The sequence below is a fragment of the Engystomops pustulosus genome, chromosome 2 (genome assembly GCF_040894005.1).
Source record: "Engystomops pustulosus chromosome 2, aEngPut4.maternal, whole genome shotgun sequence".
Taxonomy (NCBI): Eukaryota; Metazoa; Chordata; class Amphibia; order Anura; family Leptodactylidae; genus Engystomops; species Engystomops pustulosus.
In genome coordinates, this window is record NC_092412.1 from 39,552,148 (window position 1) to 39,573,284 (window position 21,137).

Here is a 21,137-nt window from a genome sequence, read left to right on the forward strand (position 1 = left end):
GCTCTTGTGTCACCTCCTCATCCTCATAGACTGTAAGCTCTTGTGTCACCCCTTCATCCTCATAGACTGTAAGCTCTTGTGTCACCCCCTCATCCTCATAGACTGTAAGCTCTTGTGTCACCCCTCATCCTCATAGACTGTAAGCTCTTGTGTCACCCCCTCATCCTCATAGACTGTAAGCTCTTGTGTCACCCCTTCATCCTCATAGACTGTAAGCTCTTGTGTCACCCCCTCATCCTCATAGACTGTAAGCTCTTGTGTCACCCCTCATCCTCATAGACTGTAAGCTCTGGTGAGCAAGGCCCTCACTCCTATTGTTCCATATGAACATTTGTACTCTGTAATGTAATATATTTGTATATGTCTCCTATGATTTGTAAAGCTACAGAATATGATGAATTCTATATAAATAAAGATTATTATGACAGCATTGATGGGGAGCATGCGCACATGTGATCACTTGGGGTATAACGGACGCCCCCCATTCTAGTCATGAAGAATGGGCCCCCATCGGCCAGCACGTTATCCCCTATCCTGTGGATAGTGTTTGTTATATCATCCCATCGAGTCAGAGCCTGTACACACACAAGCCCCTCCGCTGCGTTACTCTGGGCCTGCCTGTACTATAGATATAGATAATAGCTCCCCAGCAGCCGGTGCCGCGCCGGGTTATACGAGGTAGCTCCATCCGCTTCCGTCCTGAGAGAGGCGGGGCTAAAACTTTCGCTTCCTGACAGTGAGTGGGCGGAGTCACTGCTTTACGTGTAGACGTGGGCGTGGTTATGAACACACTCGCCGGGGATGGGCGGGGCGTCTCTCTTTACGACAGTGTTTGCGGCAGCGGCGTCTGCTGGAGCTGTCTGCTGTGTGTGAGGCAGGACGGAGCGCGGCTGCTCTTGTGAAGCTTTCAGGGCTGCGGAGCGTCGTGCAGCCTGCCGCCCGGGTGTACAGCGCTACATGTTACCGCCTCAACATGGACTATGACTTCAAGGTGAAGCTGACGGGGGAGCGGGAGCGGGTGGAGGACCTGTTTGAGTACGAAGGCTGCAAAGTTGGAAGAGGCACATACGGTCATGTGTTCAAAGCCAAGAGAAAAGATGGGTGAGTCCTGCGAGGGCCTGAGAGAGGGGGCAGGGACAGGGCCCCAGCTCTGGTACACACACTGCCGGGCACCACACACTCCTCATACTGGTACACACACTGCCGGGCACCACACACTCCTCATACTGGTACACACACTGCCGGGCACCACACACTCCTCATACTGGTACACGCACTGCCTGGCACCACACACTCCTCATACTGGTACACACACTGCCGGGCACCACACACTCCTCATACTGGTACACACACTGCCGGGCACCACACACTCCTCATACTGGTACACACACTGCCGGGCACCACACACTCCTCATACTGGTACACACACTGCCGGGCACCACACACTCCTCATACTGGTACACACACTGCCGGGCACCACACACTCCTCATACTGGTACACACACTGCCGGGCACCACACACTCCTCATACTGGTACACACACTGCCGGGCACCACACACTCCTCATACTGGTACACACACTGCCGGGCACCACACACTCCTCATACTGGTACACACACTGCCGGGCACCACACACTCCTCATACTGGTACACACACTGCCGGGCACCACACACTCCTCATACTGGTACACACACTGCCGGGCACCACACACTCCTCATACTGGTACACACACTGCCGGGCACCACACACTCCTCATACTGGTACACACACTGCCGGGCACCACACACTCCTCATACTGGTACACACACTGCCGGGCACCACACACTCCTCATACTGGTACACACACTGCCGGGCACCACACGCTCCTCACTGCCTGGCACCACACACTCCTCATACTGGCGCACACACACTGCCTGGCACCACACACTCCTCATACTGGCACACACACTGCCTGGCACCACACACGCCTCATACTGGCACACACACTGCCTGGCACCACACACTCCTCTTACTGGTACACACACTGCCGGGCACCACACACTCCTCATACTGGCACACACACTGCCGGGCACCACACACTCCTCATACTGGTACACACACTGCCGGGCACCACACACTCCTCATACTGGCACACACACTGCCGGGCACCACACACTCCTCATACTGGCACACACACTGCCTGGCACCACACACTCCTCATACTGGCACACACACTGCCTGGCACCACACACTCCTCATACTGGCACACACACTGCCTGGCACCACACACTCCTCATACTGGCACACACACTGCCTGGCACCACACACGCCTCATACTGGCACCACACACTCCTCATACTGCACACACACTCCTCATACTGGCACACACACTCCTCATACTGGCACACACACTGCCGGGCACACACACTCCTCATACTGGTACACACACTGCCGGGCACCACGCACTCCTCATACTGGTACACACACTGCCGGGCACCACGCACTCCTCATACTGGTACACACACTGCCGGGCACCACGCACTCCTCATACTGGTACACACACTGCCGGGCACCACGCACTCCTCATACTGGTACACACACTGCCGGGCACCACGCACTCCTCATACTGGTACACACACTGCCGGGCACCACGCACTCCTCATACTGGTACACACACTGCCGGGCACCACGCACTCCTCATACTGGTACACACACTGCCGGGCACCACGCACTCCTCATACTGGTACACACACTGCCGGGCACCACGCACTCCTCATACTGGTACACACACTGCCGGGCACCACGCACTCCTCATACTGGTACACACACTGCCGGGCACCACGCACTCCTCATACTGGTACACACACTGCCGGGCACCACGCACTCCTCATACTGGTACACACACTGCCGGGCACCACGCACTCCTCATACTGGTACACACACTGCCGGGCACCACGCACTCCTCATACTGGTACACACACTGCCGGGCACCACGCACTCCTCATACTGGTACACACACTGCCGGGCACCACGCACTCCTCATACTGGTACACACACTGCCGGGCACCACGCACTCCTCATACTGGTACACACACTGCCGGGCACCACGCACTCCTCATACTGGTACACACACTGCCGGGCACCACGCACTCCTCATACTGGCACACACACTGCCGGGCACCACACACTCCTCACTGCTTGGCACCACACACTCCTCATACTGGTACACACACTGCCTGGCACCACACACTCCTCATACTGGTACACACACTGCCTGGCACCACACACTCCTCATACTGGTACACACACTGCCTGGCACCACACACTCCTCATACTGGTACACACACTGCCGGGCACCACACACTCCTCATACTGGTACACACACTGCCGGGCACCACACACTCCTCATACTGGTACACACACTGCCGGGCACCACACACTCCTCATACTGGTACACACACTGCCGGGCACCACACACTCCTCATACTGGTACACACACTGCCGGGCACCACACACTCCTCATACTGGTACACACACTGCCGGGCACCACACACTCCTCATACTGGCACACACACTGCCGGGCACCACACACTCCTCATACTGGCACACACACTGCCGGGCACCACACACTCCTCATACTGGCACACACAATGCCTGGCACCACACACTCCTCATACTGGCACACACACTGCCTGGCACCACACACTCCTCATACTGGCACACACACTGCCTGGCACCACACACTCCTCATACTGGCACACACACTGCCTGGCACCACACACTCCTCATACTGGCACACACACTGCCTGGCACCACACACGCCTCATACTGGCACACACACTGCCTGGCACCACACACGCCTCATACTGGCACACACACTGCCTGGCACCACACACTCCTCATACTGGCACACACACTCCTCATACTGGCACACACACTGCCGGGCACACACACTCCTCATACTGGTACACGCACTGCCCGGCACCACACACACACTCTTCACACTGGGACACGCACTGCCCGGCACCACACACACTCTCCGCACACTGGGGCACGCACTGCCCGGCACCACACACACTCTCCGCACACTGGGACACGCACTGCCCGGCACCACACACACTCTCCGCACACTGGGACACGCACTGCCCGGCACCACACACACTCTCCGCACACTGGGACACGCACTGCCCGGCACCACACACACTCTCCGCACACTGGGGCACGCACTGCCCGGCACCACACACACTCTCCGCACACTGGGGCACGCACTGCCCGGCACCACACACACTCTCCGCACACTGGGGCACGCACTGCCCGGCACCACACACACTCTCCGCACACTGGGGCACGCACTGCCCGGCACCACACACACTCTCCGCACACTGGGGCACGCACTGCCCGGCACCACACACACTCTCCGCACACTGGGACACGCACTGCCCGGCACCACACACACTCTCCTCACACTGGGACACGCACTGCCCGGCACCACACACACTCTCCGCACACTGGGGCACGCACTGCCCGGCACCACACACACTCTCCGCACACTGGGGCACGCACTGCCCGGCACCACACACACTCTCCGCACACTGGGGCACGCACTGCCCGGCACCACACACACTCTCCGCACACTGGGGCACGCACTGCCCGGCACCACACACACTCTCCGCACACTGGGACACGCACTGCATCTTGTGGGTAGTGGACTTGGGCCTAACCCATATTGTCCCCTTTTGATGACTGTTTGCATACCTGTCCATGTCCAGCCACCTCTGGAGGCCACTTTCACAAGGCCATTGTTTTACACCTTGTATGTGTAAATCGCCTAACACATGGAAAAAGTGCAAAGTTAATACTCTCATATTCTGTGACTACTCCTCTGACTCCAAGTATAATGCCAGGTATCAGACTTGTGCTAAAACCTCCACCTCATGAATCCTTGTCACGGCTGATAGGACACGTTCTTCACTGAATGGTTAGTTATTTATACAGAGGCAGAACACAACATGGGTCAATATTTTACTAGCCCTAACATTGACAGCCCAGTTCTGTCCAGCCCAGCCTTAGACTTCTTCTAAACCATATTAACCCCTTCTGACTGCTCTGTGGCCGATAACGTCATGATAGTGGCACAAGTGAAATGGCTACATCTTCTAAACTGAGTATCCCAGAAACACAATGCTGGTGTCGTTTTAAAGACAAGTTCAACTTTTTATATACATCTCCCCACTCCTGACTGTAGCTGTAAAGGAGGATTTCGCCAGTTGTGGGTCACCTAGAAACTCCTTATTTAGTCATGTTAAAGGGGTGGTTCTGCTCTTTAATATGACACCTGAACGGTTTCTAGGTGCCACTGTTCAAAAGATATAGCCATTTGAATTGTGCCCCATTTTCAGCCTGTCAGTTGAAGGCAGAATGGACATGGGATTGCAGAGCTAACGATCTGGACAAGTACACGCACCCTCTGCATCTGTAGCTGAACCTGGGGAAGGGCAGTGGTTTGACGCTGTACATATTTGTAACTTATTTTGGTTTTATTCTTATTTTAATATTTGTTTCCCGTTTCACAGAAGAAATAAAGTGCAATGAAAGGGTTAGCATTGGTTGTTTGCTGACCTCTCCTGTCCTAGGCCCTTAGCTTTATACTTTAACACTTTACCGACCTATTACACCCTATGCAGGTGTATGGAGAGGGCTCACCGGCTGAGCCCTCTCCATACAAGGTGGGTGTTTGCCCCTTGATTGCTGCCGGCAACATTAAAAGCCACATGGGCATTGCCATATTGGCTCAACTCGTTACCATGTCTGATTTTAGCATATCTATTATAATGTGTGATTTGCACATTGTAATAGATGATGGGGATCAATCGGGCAGCCTAGGGGGTATGAAAAATGGTTAAAAAAGGTTATACCCAGCATTTTCCCGCCATTTTGCAACATATAAAAAAAGTAATAAAAGTTATGAAAAGGCCTTACAGTTCTCAATGGTTTGATTGAAAATGTCTTCTCATTTGTCAAAATATGACACCACCCACAGCTCCGTATACTGAAGTATGAAAAAGTTATTAGTGCAAGAATATGGCAAAATAAAGAATTTTCTTTTTGTACAGGAGACTTTAAATTTTTGTAACTGTATGAAAGCATTTTAAAATCTTTATAAATTTGTTATCCCCGTGATCGCACCGACCCAACGAATAAAGTAGCATTGTCATTTGGGGCGCACAGTGAAAGCCGTAAAATCCAAGCCCACAACTTTTCCTTGGTTACGCATGGAATTTTAAATACCATCACTATGAAGTGCAACTTGTTACTCAGAAAAAACAAGACCTCACACAGCACTTTACATGGGAAAAATAAAAAACTTTTATACAATTTTTAAGTTGGGGAGTGAAAAATTGGAAATGCAAAAAAAATAAAAAGGGGCTGGTTGTTAAGGAGTTAGTAACAGTTGCTAGATACAGGGAATTGGGCTGCACAATAGGAAAGTTGAGCAGAGTCTGGCCCAGAGTCCAATCTGTCTGACATCTTTTGGGCAGGAAGTTTGTGGGCCAGAGATGTGTCTGCTGTGAATAAATCTCTGCTCACACGCGCCTGTAGCTTTACATCTTTTCTTGTGATGGGCGTAGAATCTCTTTTGTTAGTATAGGAGACTTTTTTTTTATGTCTATTTTTACCACCCCCTTTTTCATGATTTTTATAGCAGCCGTTGTTGGTATCTTTGGATCGGTCAGGATATAGAGGACGATGAAGCGTTCCACGTCTCACATCTCTGCCAGGAAGCTCTTTTATACACGACTTCTAAGCTCGCACATTCCCATTAGCCTTCAGGTTACCGAGAAATCTCACATTGATCACTTCAATGGCTTAAAGGTGTTGTCCAGGATCAAGTCATATTTTTAAAGCAGCAGGTAGAAGAGGCACTAAAATAGTTGCCTCTTCTTCTCTGTGCTGTTACATGGTTTCAGTTATTGCCGCTTTGTTTGTCATGTGGAATGCATGTAACCTGTGCAGCCTAACCCTAAATTCCTGCTTCAGACTACCTGCACATGTGTGCAATATCCAGGCATCGTGGTCCCTTGTTGTGTGTGAGGTGTGCTCAAATGCTGATGACGGTATAAGGTCCGACTGAGCCACAAGGGCAGGAACTGGACCTGCTCTAAAATTAGAAGCGCACACAAGGGGCCGTGGAAACCACCGGTGTGTATGAAACCATACATGCGCCTTGATCTAGCCAAGGAAACAGCTAGCAATAGACAAAAACATTTTTTGTTTACACTTAATATTGTGGCCAACATCCCCTTTAAATGCAGTCTCTGCTATGCACAATTGTTGCTTAATAGAAAGCTCCATGAACATTAAAACTGGTCTGGTACTGGAAAAGATATGACCAATGAGGCCATTGATCCATTGCGGTGGTTATAACTACATTGTTTCTCCCAAAATAACGCCTATCCTGAAAATAAGCCCTACTTACAAATGGCTTTATCTTCTGAACGGTGGCAGAAAACACAGTTCTGTTTTCTTTTATCATTTTTTTTTTTTTAATCTCCTTTTTAATATAGTGTGACAGAATTGGGAATATTCACTGTCGGGAGTATGATTTTCATATACCACTTTCTCTCCCTACTATAAATTTAACTGTAGATATTGCTGTTTTTTTAATGCTTGTGCAAGATTTGAAGGGGAGAGTCTCTTTAAAGTGACACCTGAACTGTGCCTAGGTGTCAGGATATTGCTGTTTTAAGTGTAACTCTCAGTAAAAGACAGCATGGAGTTGAAGGGGTGAGCTGCAGGGAAGATGAAACTGAAAGATGCAACGCATTAGAAGCCGCAACATGCACAAGAGGGGCTCATTTAAAGGGGTTTCCCCCTTTAACGAACATGGAAATTGCCGAGCGCTGCGCTCACCGGTCTCTGTCAACTCCATAAAGATAAATAGTGATGGAACGATGCGGGGTCTGACAGAGGTACGTGGGACCCCATCGGAACCCTCGTTTTCATGATCAGTGGGGGTCTCTGGTTCTGTGGTTAGGGCCTATATTTTGTCTGTGGGATGTGAGAAAATGGAGCAAATTCTATGGGCATTTCGCAATGGAATTTAGGGTTTGGAGGTGATGTTATCATTCTATTAAAAAAATAAAAATTTATTGAGCCCTAACCAATTTTTAGGAGCAAAAAAAGTAGTACAGCACCGTGTCTCTTATTTGGGAAAAAAACTGTTTTTTTCCTTTCAGGCTTCTCACACCATCTTAATGGGTCCTGCCCCCAAGCGACCTTTTAAGTAGGGTGAATCCCCCCCCCAGCTTGCTCACTAGTCATGTTAGTGCCATTATGTTTATACATGACAATATCCTGATGACTGAGAACCATGGCTCATGTAGCTACTGCTGACACCAGGGTTGACATTAGTGGTATAAGGTTATGTGTGTGTTCGGGGCTGATAAGTAAAGTGTGTGAGATGTTGGACTTTGCTGGTTTTGATAAAGCGTTTGAGACCTTGAATTCTCCATGGATTCCGCTATACTAGATGAGCTGTGACCTTAGATTTTCTTGCGTATCTTGTCAATGCAACAGATGGAAAAACATATATTTTTGCTATGGTTTTTATCCTTTTTTTTTGTCTAAGATTATGGTAGAAACTTCTTGCTTCAACTTCTCAGCTTTTCTATAAAATGAATCAGTCATGCTTGATGTCAAGGACTTTGCATATTTCCCCAGAATCCCCCTAGTGGAGCATTAATGGCCATAAGACTCCACACGCCTACACGGCGGCCTTAATTGGCAGGTTCCGTAAGGAGAACTCTTCTCAGCTTTTCTAACACACATTTACAGCCGTCCCATGGATCTAAGCAACAATGGTGTGGAGCCAATTCATCTATGGAGAGATTTCTAGGCAGATTGAAGGTTTTAGAAACTCTGTGACATCATCCATTTATCAGTAGTGATGTAATGATGGGTCAGTGTTATCTATATATAGTACATACCTTGGCCCTATCCAATCAGTTCTGACAGTGTCTCTCTGTGTAGATGCCCATCCCTTTAACAAGAAAGGAAACATCCATTTACCAAGTTACCTGTAATGGGGCTTTGCATCATCCTGCTCCTAAGAAAATGATATCCAGAAGTGATTGATGTTAGTCAGACCAAAGACTCGTCAGAGGAAGCGACGGATCCTCTTTAGGGAGAGTAAGATGTATCCTGAGAATTGGTTTCCAGCGCAGCCTGAGATATTTTATGGTTTTATGCAAAAAGATTTGGGAGATGTGCATTGAATCACACTGATGGCTTTGGATTCATTTTGTTGGAGCTTCAGAGCTAAAAATCGTACCGGGTTTGCAGTCCTCAGAGTGAATCCAGCTACACCCCACTTCTCCCCCCATGGCTTTATATATCTTCTTACACATCTCCTCCTGGGGTTAGAATGCCATATCAATCTTTGGTTACTTATGCTGATTTTTTTTAAAGGGAGTGAATCAGAATTAGATGTTTGCTACTGGGTAAGGTCCAAACCTGATGATGGGGGTTGTAGTGAATTGACTGCTCATATAAGGTGTATTCTCCATGATATTGATACCTCATTGCCTTAAAGCTAGTTCCCTCTGTACTGTGGAGAGCTTTGCGGCCCCATTTATATGTAAGTTTATCTGTTGTGCACTGCAGCTGCTTTATTCTCCAGATGCCGGGGGTCCCAGAGGCCTCTGGTGGAGTAACTATGTGGGACATGGGGATATTTGTGCACACTATGTATAAGCAGCTCTAATTCTATCTGTCTTTACCTTTTCTTAGGAAAGATGACCGAGATTATGCACTGAAACAAATAGAAGGTACTGGAATTTCTATGTCTGCATGCAGAGAGATTGCTGTAAGTACAACTGTGTCCTATCCATGATTCTCACAGGTCACCCTTTTTACTAGATTATACACTCATCCTGGTTGGGGTGTCATTGTATCTGTAGATACGTTATTTATTTTATATTTACACTGATAAAATATTCCCATGAAAAAGTGACCCTGAATTCAGATTTATGTTATCATATTGGGTGCCTGTATGCATTTAGGCTAGAGAGATACAGGTCATGCCAGCTGCAGCCCCCAAAATGATGGTTTCCCTTTTGAATTGTAAACGTTTAACAAAATCTACCACCAAATAAACCAGAGACACTTACTCATAGATCAAAAAACCCATAACGAATAAAAGTGTGCTGTGGATTTTTAATGCTGCTTGTGAATGAGATGTGGTGACATCCAGTGTACTGTAAATCACTATTTAACAGCAATATAGTAACTGTTTACCTGTGGCAATTTTTAATCTTGTGGTCCTTAAAGGAAACCTACCATCAGGTAACTGCCATACCCCTTGCAGAAAGGACTCAAGTATTAGCCTAGGGTGGGAAATGCATTGGTCACAGCAAACCCCCCCCCTTTCCCCCTAATTAAAATACCCTGCAGCCTCCCAAATAATGAAATGCCCTGCAGCCCAGCGGTGTAATTAACTTACATACTTGCCTTCCGATGCTCCCCGCTGTTCTTCTTCCTTCTTGCTACCCGTGGTTCCTTATAGCAGAGTGGGCAGAGATGGGTCCATGTGCTTTGCCCTCCGCTGCCCTCTATGGCATCAGCAGGCGTGCACCATGGTGTGGATGCGTCTCTGCCCGCTCTGAGTGATAAGGAAGAGGAACCACGGTGAACATCGAAATATGAGTATGTAAGTGTGCACAAAGTGTGTAGTGTATATATGTATTTACACTTTTTGTGCTGAAGAACTTGACTTGTACACAAGTGAGACAAATAGTTTTCAGATGCACCCTCTGCATCTGTAGCTGAACTTGGGGATGATGGAAAAATGCTATACATATATGTAACACTTTTCGTTAAATGTATTCAGTTTACTCAACTTACTATTTATTGGAAAGCACTTTAATTGGAAAAATGACAAAAGCGCATTTTTTTTTCACATGTCCTTAATCAGCTACTTTTTTATAAAAAATTAAGTAATAAAACTGTCCTATCAATTTAAGTCTCACATGTCCTGGAAAGAAACCAAGTAAATATTATGATATGTAAAGCTTTTCCAAAGATATCATTATTTAAAGACGCACATAACAGAACTGCACCAATAACCTTAGTCACAAATGGGGTTAAAGGAAACCTGCCACTGCTGATGGTAGGTATTAGATGTAAACACCGGGCACCAGCTTACCTTTGCTAGTGTTTTAAACCGCTATATCGCGGTTTAAACACATTTTGATGAACAGCCCCGAGGTAGCTTCGGCACTGCACGCTACCTCGGTGCTGTAAATCAAAATGTGTTTAAACTGCGATATAAGGGTTTAAAACACTAGCAAAGGTAAGCTCCGGCACCAGCTAACCCTGAGCTGGTGCCCGGTGTTTACATCTAATACCTACCATCAGCAGTGGTAGGTTTCCTTTAAGGTGGAGCTGATGGTAGTTACTCCTAATGTCTTAACCTTAAACTATCCTTCAGCCTAAGCTGATATAAACTTTATCTTGCTAATATGCCAATTATTGGCAGAGGCTACTGGGGCGTGGAGTAGTCTTTCCAGGCTGTGTGAGGAAAGGCTACACCACACCCCAGTAGCCTCTGCCAAAAATGTGCTTATTGGTAAGATAATGTTTAGATCAGGTTAGGCTTTGTCAACGGATTAGAAAAGGTAGATTCCTGGTGGTAGTTTTCCTTTTATAGCATTACTTTCTGACCATCCACTTGGCACCCTAGTAACAATTGCGTGTAACTACCCATAATGCACATGATTTGGACCAGTCACCCTAATCCTTTACACCATATAAAGCAGCTGTGTGGGGAAGCTACTATGACCCCTTGTTACTCCTCATTCACATGTCACCGCCTTTGTAAGGGCCTTTTTACAGGTTCATCTCATGTCATTTTCGGCTACAGGAAGAAACCGAAGCCAGGCAGTAAAAGTCGCCTAATCCACTTTTTATAGATGTTTTGCTTGGTCTCTTCATGGTTCATGTGGTTTTAACTCCCTCCTGCGGATCTTCATGTTTCTGGGCAGAGTAGGATGTGTGCCGCTCACCACTGGAAGGACTCTCTTGTAAGCTTTGGCAGCACTAATGTCGGGTAGTTCAAGGCTACTGACGCACCAACATCACTGACTTCCAGATGACATTGTCCACAAGGGAGAACATTGCAACCACAAAATAGTTACTAAAGTTACAAGTTTTGTGTGTGGCTTTTATCTTTTCTTTTGGGAATTTGTGCATCTTGGGTCTCTGCATGTCCTGTCTGTGTAACCACATTGTGTTCTATATCTCAAGTATTTTATGAGCGGATAATGAAGTCATTCCAGCTTTTCTATAGGCAATGTTTCCCATGTGTTAAGCGTTCAGGTTACCCCTTGCTGGGTGTCTATAGGCTACTTCATTATTTGACACTTAAAGGGAACCTGACATAGTGATTTGGGCCACTTAACTACCCCCAGGTCCTTACTGACCGGTGCTTTATTGTCCCAAGTCGCACTGTGGTATCTTTTAAGCTGAGATTTGGTGCATGCGCAACAATGCCAGAGCTTGATTCCGTCCTCACTTTGCGGGATCTGGAGACAAAGCTCCGGGATGGGCTCTTCCAATGCAATGTGCCACATCTAGGCAAGTAATTTTTTTTTTTTTTTCCAAATTTTTCAGGCTTCAAAAAGATCGATTTGGGACCCTAATCTCCAGGTCCCTAAGGACCTGTAATTAGCTTGACCCTGACAATCCTCTCTAAAGGGGTTCTCTGGCATGGAAAACTATTTCAGGTGGTCCCTGTTTTAAAAAAATTAAAAAAATACAAGCGCTCTTCTCTTCTAGGCATCTGCCATGATGGGTGGGAGGCCGGTCCATTACCTTAAGCAGTGGTAAGGCCCAGACTGGGGGTCGACTTTACCTGTTATATACAAAAGCAGATTTATTGGAGTTGCGCTTCAGTTTTCATATGATGAAAGCCAAATATGTATTTAAATTTATACAGGATGTGTGTTAGAACATTGTGTAACCTTTCTAGGTCTCCCAGATCTCTGCTTGCTGACATTTTAATTTTCGTCCATGCATATTCCACTCCGTTCAAGCAATGATCACGCTAGTACTTTTGAAGCTTCAAGACATACAGTAAATCTGATACCAGAGATCTTGAAAGTATGGTAGATAACTTTGGGTTTTCCCTTCACCAACACAGTGGTGTGAATAGAGATGAGATTTCTAGCCTAATTCTACAAAACATTTTAGAAATTTTGGGATGCATGCATGTATGCCCAGCCCCGGAGTAGGGAGACATGTGAACATATCTGTGTTTCATATTTCTTATGTATTCTGTGCGATCGCCCATTTAAGTTTGTATAGTAACGTATTGTTCCTTTCTCTTGTAGCTTCTGCGCGAGCTGAAACATCCCAATGTTATATCTCTACAGAAGGTTTTCCTCTCTCATGCGGACCGGAAAGTATATCTCTTATTTGATTTCGCCGAGCATGACTTATGGGTAAGATGTCTGTTCTCGGTCCTTAATTAAAAACTACAATGTTGTACTGGTGGTCTCCGATTTGAGGACACCCTAGTTACAGACTGACCCCTCTGGCCAATGTAACCTCTGGTGAAGCTCTCTGAATGCTTTACTTTAGTCCCAGGATGCACTGACCACCTGCAATCAGGTGATCTTGATAATCTTTGGTCCCATGTCTGTACAACATTTTGATCCATTTGTTGCTGGTACAAAATTTTTTTTTGTCTGGAGGTAAAATGAGAAAATATACAAGTTATGTTTTGCATATAAACTTGAGCACAAACCTAAAGAATTTATCTTGTATGTAACCCGGGAACTGCCTGTAGTTTGTACAATGAGTTGTATCCGACTGATACTGTCCACAAGAACATACCTGCGTTGTTAATGTAAATGGGCCCCAAAATTCTTACTGATTGAGTGACAGGTTATGCAATACTATGGGAGTGGCGGAAATTGTACAACGGAGTGGTTCATATCTTCGGTGCCCTTGTCGGTGAACGGGAATAGCAGAGATGGTGGACCCCTGTATTTTCCATTGAATGTAGCGGCAGGACACAGGCTTGACCTGCTTATCTCTGTCGGAGATAATTGGAACCGTTCTTGTGATTGGTAGGGGTGACCCTAAGGCTAAACCAATCCAATTGTAATTTCCTGATCTGTGGCTAGAGGATAACAATTAATCTTGGTACAACCCATTTAAAGGGGTCTTAGTCACATGACTTTTCTGTGAAAGGAAATCTACCATCAGATTCCATCATGATAAACCAGGGACACTTCCTCATGGATCCAAGCACTGCAACTAATCTTGTTACATTTGTTGTTCATGGCCTCCTTCCTTCTAAAAATCTACTTTTAACATTATGCTAATGAGACGGAAGGGCTTTCAGGGCGTTACCGGGGATCCTCTGTGTTCTGTCTTCACAAGCTGTTGCACTACAGTGTAACTACCTGTAAAGCCTGAGGGGCTCTAATTCCCCCAGAGCCCTTCAGGCTCTTTAGCATAATTTTAAAAGTTGATTTTAGAAGGAAGAAGGCCTTGGATAAGAAATATAAGAAGTTGACCACAGTCACAGTGCCTGGATCTATGAGTAAGTGTCCCTGGTTTATCATGGATTTTGATATGAATTTGGATTTATTTTTAAGCAGTCTGGAGTGCAGTGTTCATGTGAATGGGGTCCTATGTTAATGATGCAGTGGTTTACATTGTCTTGTGCATATATATGGCGTTTTCTGAACCGACTTATTCACGTACCTAAATGTTTGCTTTCCGCTCCAAAAATCTCTTGTGGGTATCCCTTCTAGCCTGATGGGGGGATTGTAACGTCTGTCATTCCATACAGGAGGCGGCATACTTCAGTAGGTGTAATCTATCTGGTGGCTTCTCTTGCAGTATTTTGGCATACTTGTATTGCTTCTGACTCCCCTTGGAAAGTTCAGAGGTCAGACTGTCAGCGGGTACAGGGTTATATGAATGCCATCGCTCACAGCCTCCTCTCGGTGGGGGCCGCAGCACAGACCCTGCTGTATCGTGTTGCCGCCATAGAAGGGGGGGACTTTTATGTTGGACTTGCTGTACTTTGTGGCCTAATGAGATTTCTTTTATAAATCCCTTCCGGATTTTGCACTCCCTGGTTTAATAGGTGTGTAATGTGAGTGACAGCTCTTGGGTAATTGGTAATGTGTGCGAGGCCAGGACTGTGTTATTACAGGTGTCTGAGGATCGCGGCCGGTGCCCAGACTTTTTGTTTGGATTCCAGATTTTAATGTTTCCATTTAGTCGTAGGAAGGGGGGTTTTTTTACGCTTTTTGGCTCACAGTCCATTGGCTTTTTTACCCATCGGTTGTTTTTCCTTTTGCTCTGGATAAACATAGTGAAGAAAAGATATGGGGAACCGGCCATAGACTGAACTCAATGGGCCAAGGCTCTTCTTTCAGCCCAGTATACTGAACCACTGTGCTCATGTATCAGATGCGATGGCCAAGGCTTCCGGACCTGGCTTGGATTCTCAGAAATGGGATATTGAAAGTGCACTTCAGAGCCGGCACTCGTCCAGCATCTCTCCTTTCATCAGACTCGGCTACAAGGAGAATGGATTCACTTTGCTGGTTCTGCCTCTTAAATGCATTCTTTTGTGTTCATGCCCGATCAGGTGTCCGATTCATGAGCTGTGCGGCGCTGATATTCCCTAGGTTTTCCTCTGGGGCTCCTGGAATCCAGACTGCAGCACATAATTTATTAGATGGATACAAAATCATGCATCATTTTCATAGTTTGACACATACTTCATTATAGTGTACACTATGTTTTGCTGATGTTACTTAGAAAGATGGCAATTTAGCTCCACCCTGTTGTCAAACATTGTACCATGGTGTATGCTACAGATATATTTGGAGTGTAGTAGAGGCGCCCTACAAAAGCACAACCTGCAATATTTGATTAATACATCCTATTGGATCTTGTTCTCTCTAGTTGGGAGAGCATTAGGCTGAGCATCCACCCGGATACTCCATTCAGTTCTATGCTGGACCTATTGGTTAGAACAGAACCCAAGTTCTCTTAATCGATGGGGGAGGGGGGGTCCCACTGACTAGGATTTGTACTATTGATTAGAGTTAACTTTAAAGTTGTGAACACCCCTGTCAGGCCTGAAAATCCCAGTTCTTGTGACCAAGTGGCCAGGGTAATGTGAGAGGCAATGGGCGTTACAGATAAAATCCAGCCTAGAACACGTACAGGAATATAATCACCCGTCTGCCTCCGGAATAAACCAGTAATGGGAGTCCTTGTCTTTATCTCCCATCAGCCGTATCCGTTCCTTATTCTGTCTATGTATATGTATTTCTTCCTCCAGCTATTTACTGTAGATTGTCTCCACTTCCTTTATATCTCTGCTGTCTGACCTTCAGCCGCAAGTTCGCTCCAAGAAAGTTTCCAGGAAAGTTATGGAGACTGCACAAGTGAATGGAAATAACCTTTCCCACGTCTCGTCTCACTGCCAAATGTGTTTTTGCTTCTTTCAGCACATAATCAAATTTCACAGAGCGTCGAAGGCCAACAAGAAACCGGTGCAGTTACCTCGAGGAATGGTGAAGTCACTACTGTATCAGATTCTAGATGGTATTCACTACCTGCATGCCAACTGGGTGTTACATAGAGATTTGGTAAGTCGATCAGCGGCCCCCGCTGGCTCACAGCACCTGGAGCCAAATAGAAGAACTCATTGTAGCTGTCATTGTCCTCATTGTCCTCTCTATCCAGTGTGAAAGCTTAGACCTCAGTGTTGCTCTTGTTTTCAGCTATTTAGTCCTGGCCCTTGTATTGTAGTAGAGTCCTCATAACCATAGTCCATAAAACACTGGAGATGCTGTTTTTTACTGTAAGGATCAGTATACAGATCGCTAGGCCGCACTAAGTGGCAAGGCAGAGGGCTGCCAGAGGAGGAGGTTTTCCAATTTCCCACCTATGTGGTGATATCAATTCTCTGAGTGTAGAATAAATCCAAATAGATGGGTCTGTACAAGATGGTGGATTAGAATTGTCCCATGGAAGTGAATGTAGCAGTTAAGCAAGTCAATTGTTCAGTTTTCTAGATCTCTGCTTGCTGTGATTTTATAGAAATCATTCATTCATGGTCATGTGATGTCACACAGGCGCACAACTCGTTAGATCCCTGGTTTTATGATATCACACAGATGCACCATCTTTTTAAATCTGCTCTCATTACTCTCTGATATGAGCTGTGCACCTGTGTGACATCACATGACCAGGGACCAGTTTTTATCCACAGGAAGTATACAATGAAACTTCATTTAGAAGGACAGCAAGCAGAGATCTAGGAAACCGTGAGGAACTGATACAGAAAGGTAAAACTTTTCATTACACATACAGTATCGATTGGGGAAACTCCTTTAACAGCAGCCTTGTACCAACCAACAAGTTTTGCCACCGCAATGTAGCACCCAACAGGGGTGAGCCCCAGCACCCCTGCTGCCAGTCTTGGCTCCATGGGTCTGGACCTCAACATCCACACAAGGGGGTTGTCTAAGGGTTGAAAAACATGGCTGCTTTCTTCCAAAAAAAATGGTGCCACTCCTGGCCATGGTTTGTGCTGGTATTGAAATTTGGCTCCATTCATTTCTATGCAGCTGAATTGCAATACTGGCACAAACCATGATCATGGTTTTTGGAAGAAAGCAGGTGTGCAACCCCTTTAACACAACACCAGGACTACATGGGACAGTGTGTGAAGACAAAGGCAAACAAAATAATGGATAGGCTTGGGTGATAGATGCCATGTACTGCTGTGCCCATTTGTGTTGACACCGACCAGAATGAGGCAGCCATCAAATTATCTACCAAATCCTTTCCAAATATTTTAAGGTGTTTTGTTTTTTTAAATTCAAAGGAATTTTGGATGATAAAGATCAGTGATGATAAAAAGCTGCTGCATAATATTTACTCTGGGACGGTCAAGTAGCTTAGAATACGCTTGAATTGGCGCGCTAGATTTTGCTATATACAATCCTTTGTACTTGTGACATGTCTGGAATCTGCTTGTTTCTCTCTCGTGTTGAGTACACATGCACTCAGTTTACTCCAAATAATCTCTTCACCTGCCGCTCCATTGTAACTGAATGGGACTGGAATAGGTCCAGGGACAGGGCGTAATGATCATGGACTACAGTGATTGTTGCATTAAAGGCCTTGTCCACTTTAAGCATGTTCCAGCAAATAATTGATGATAATAATAATTTCTGACATCCAACAGAGATTTAGAAACATTTCATTCTTTACTAACTGTAGATAAACACCGGTCCATGGTCATGTGATGTCACACAGGTGCATAGCTTGTTAGCATCATGCAGCTCTAATTACACTATGATATAATGAGCCATGGACCAGTGTTTATCTACAGGAAGTAAAGAATGAAGCTTCCTATTGCATTACAGCAAGCAGAGTTTTGGAAAACCGTAAAGAAATCATAGAGAAAGTAAATTGGAAAATTGTTTACACACGTTCCAGCAAATAATTGGTATTGTTTGTGCAATGAAAAGTGAAGTGAACAACCCCTTTAAGATGCTCCAGACCTACTGATCTCTCACCTACCACTAATTTTATCACGAATACCGCAAATGAATGATAAATGCTTGTTGTTGGACGACCCCTTTACTTCTCTTTTAACCTGAAGTAGAAGTCAGATCTAATAATGATTCAATACAATGGGGGGGGGGGGGGTTAAAATGTCTCCGGTTCTGCCAGTTTCTAGCTGGAAAACACTAGTCTTTTGCTGCCCCAGATGTATCACTGTTGATTAATTCTGGTGCAGTATAAGACTGTCGGTTCCTACTTTAGACCAATTAGACGTAGGTCTAAACTGTGCGCCCGAATTTTGGGTGCACTGACGATTTCCCGCAAGGCACGCCCCTTTCCTGTGAGACCATGCCCATCTACTGAAGGCCATGCCCCTAATTGGGCAAGTCGGGAAAGTGCCAAAAAAGTCTAAAAGTCTTGATAACTGTGGTGCAAGGCATTTTAGACAATGTTTTTAGCGCAAAACCACCAGAATTGTGAGTTTATAAATTTCCCCCCCAATGAGTCATAAACCTAATAAGTAATGACAGTCCTTCTTTCTGCTTTAAAGGGCTTTTCCAGAAATGGTCACCCCATTCTTATGATCGGTGGGGTTCCCAGTAGTCAGTCCCTCAATCTGATCCTGTAGATCGGGCATAACCGTAATATATGGGACTACCCCCTTTATATGGGCCTTTGAGAATAGACCAGTTATGTTTGATCATAGGAAGTGTCTATTAAACCATAGAAAGGGCCACAGTGCTCATTTTACTTCCTGTGGATAAACAAAAACTGGTCCTTGTGACCATGATAAGAAACAATGAAGCTTCCTATAGGAGGACAGCAAGCGGAGATCTAGGAGAGAGGAATTCATACATAAGTTATACAATGTTTCAATATACTTTTTCATTACACAAACAATATCCATTATTTGCTGAAAGTGGACAATAAATGTTGTCAATCAGCATTTAGCGGTGCATAAGCTTTGGTTTCTTTCATGTTTTAACCTGTTTTGCACAAAACCTTTTATGCATATTATATTTTTCCCATAAGATCTTTATATATGTCACATATTACGTTGCAGATTTGCAGTTTAGAATCAAGGACACATTTGTCTCTTCCTCTGATGTAACCATCCTTCGTGTGCAGCTTTGGTTTGCAGCTCTGAATGGGCTCCAATCATATGTATTTACAGCTACTCTTTCGCTATTATAGAAGGTTTAACCACAAATCACGTTGTCGCATCTCCTCGATGTGTCCCAGTTTACAAAGCCCCAATCGATAGCTCCCCACTAGCACTAGATTACAGCAAACAAGCCGAGCCCTCCATGTGCCTGGCAGCACAGCGGTAACCTCAGGAGAGATGGCGCACTCCCATTGTCTTAATCAGCCCCTGCCCTTGTTAAGTGGAAGCCCCCTCCGTTCTTTAAGTGGAGACCACCCAGTTTGACGCTCTCCTAACCTTTACTCTCATCCTGCAGTCACTTTTCAGTTGCCGTTTTCTATAATCACATGTAATGTGCAGATTCTCAGTCTTTTAGTCTGTGTCTAGGTCTTGTCTATAGTCTCTGGTAAGATTCCTCATGGCTCCAGTTTTCCGTTCCTTATAAGCGGTGGTGATGGTTTGCCTTACTCCTTTTGTTGCTGAGCATCTTCAGCGCCTTATTCATATTCATAGACAAAGCCTGTGACTTGATGAAAAGGATCGCAGCACTTATTTAATTTCACATATTGAGAATTAATGAGGCTTGTGCAAGATGAAGGTACGGTGCGTGGTGTCGGAGGACAAGGCCGACCTGTCTTGTCTATATTTAGTCTGATAGTCTCGCACCTTCAATTAGCTGCCATTCACTGCCTTCATATGTCTCCTGTTGTCATTATTTTACTTCCTTGACTAGAACACGTAATGGCTGAAAGTTGGAGAGAAGGGGAAAGAGCTCTGTTTTCTAGCATGATGTATGTTATGTGGTTATTTACAGCAGAGCATCTCTTCACTTGGACCTCGCAAGCTAATCCAGAGCGATGTCAAGGCGTCATACCATTGTGAACAGTGCAGTTCCCTTATTAATGCCCTGGTCTCCAACTAAATACTGTCTTTTAGCACATATTAATGGCAAATATCAGTCAACCGCAAAATACTTCTAAAGAACCATCAAATACCTAAGTGCAGCACTGAATGCCCTCCCTAATGCGCTAGTTTCTGCAGTGCAACACATAATGCCTTAATCAAGCCCCAAATACTGAGGTGCAGAACATTATGCCTTACCTGAATTTTCTGACACCGTTAGTGCAGCACATAGTGCCCGGAAGTGCCAGATCCTGCTATACAGCTCCTAATGCCCTCCCTGAAGCATCACGCCAGGCAGTGAGGTGCAGCACTGAATGTCTCCCCAGTGGCGCCATAAGTACACAACCGCTGTCTTGCCTCTGCTGTGAACAGCTTTTCTACAGGTTTGCATTTCAGCAGCGACTTGGACATGAAGTATAAGTTGAAGAGTAAGAGACTCATTGACTTTTATGATGGGATAATGCTTGCGGCAGCACCTTATGTTAATATACATTAATA

At 45.8% G+C, this 21,137-nt stretch overlaps 1 protein-coding gene across 1 annotated transcript in view; it reads left to right on the forward strand.

The window, feature by feature from the left end:
- Positions 1-812: 812 nt before the first annotated feature.
- CDK8 (cyclin dependent kinase 8) overlaps positions 813-21,137 on the forward strand; it is a 35,856-nt gene continuing 15,531 nt past the window's right edge. Inside the window, exons 1-4 of the mRNA XM_072134331.1 lie at positions 813-1,101; positions 9,770-9,845; positions 13,369-13,479; positions 16,522-16,662. Of these exons, the coding sequence (XP_071990432.1) occupies positions 974-1,101; positions 9,770-9,845; positions 13,369-13,479; positions 16,522-16,662 (456 nt within the window). The 5' untranslated portion in view covers positions 813-973. The remainder of the gene's footprint in view (positions 1,102-9,769; positions 9,846-13,368; positions 13,480-16,521; positions 16,663-21,137) is intronic.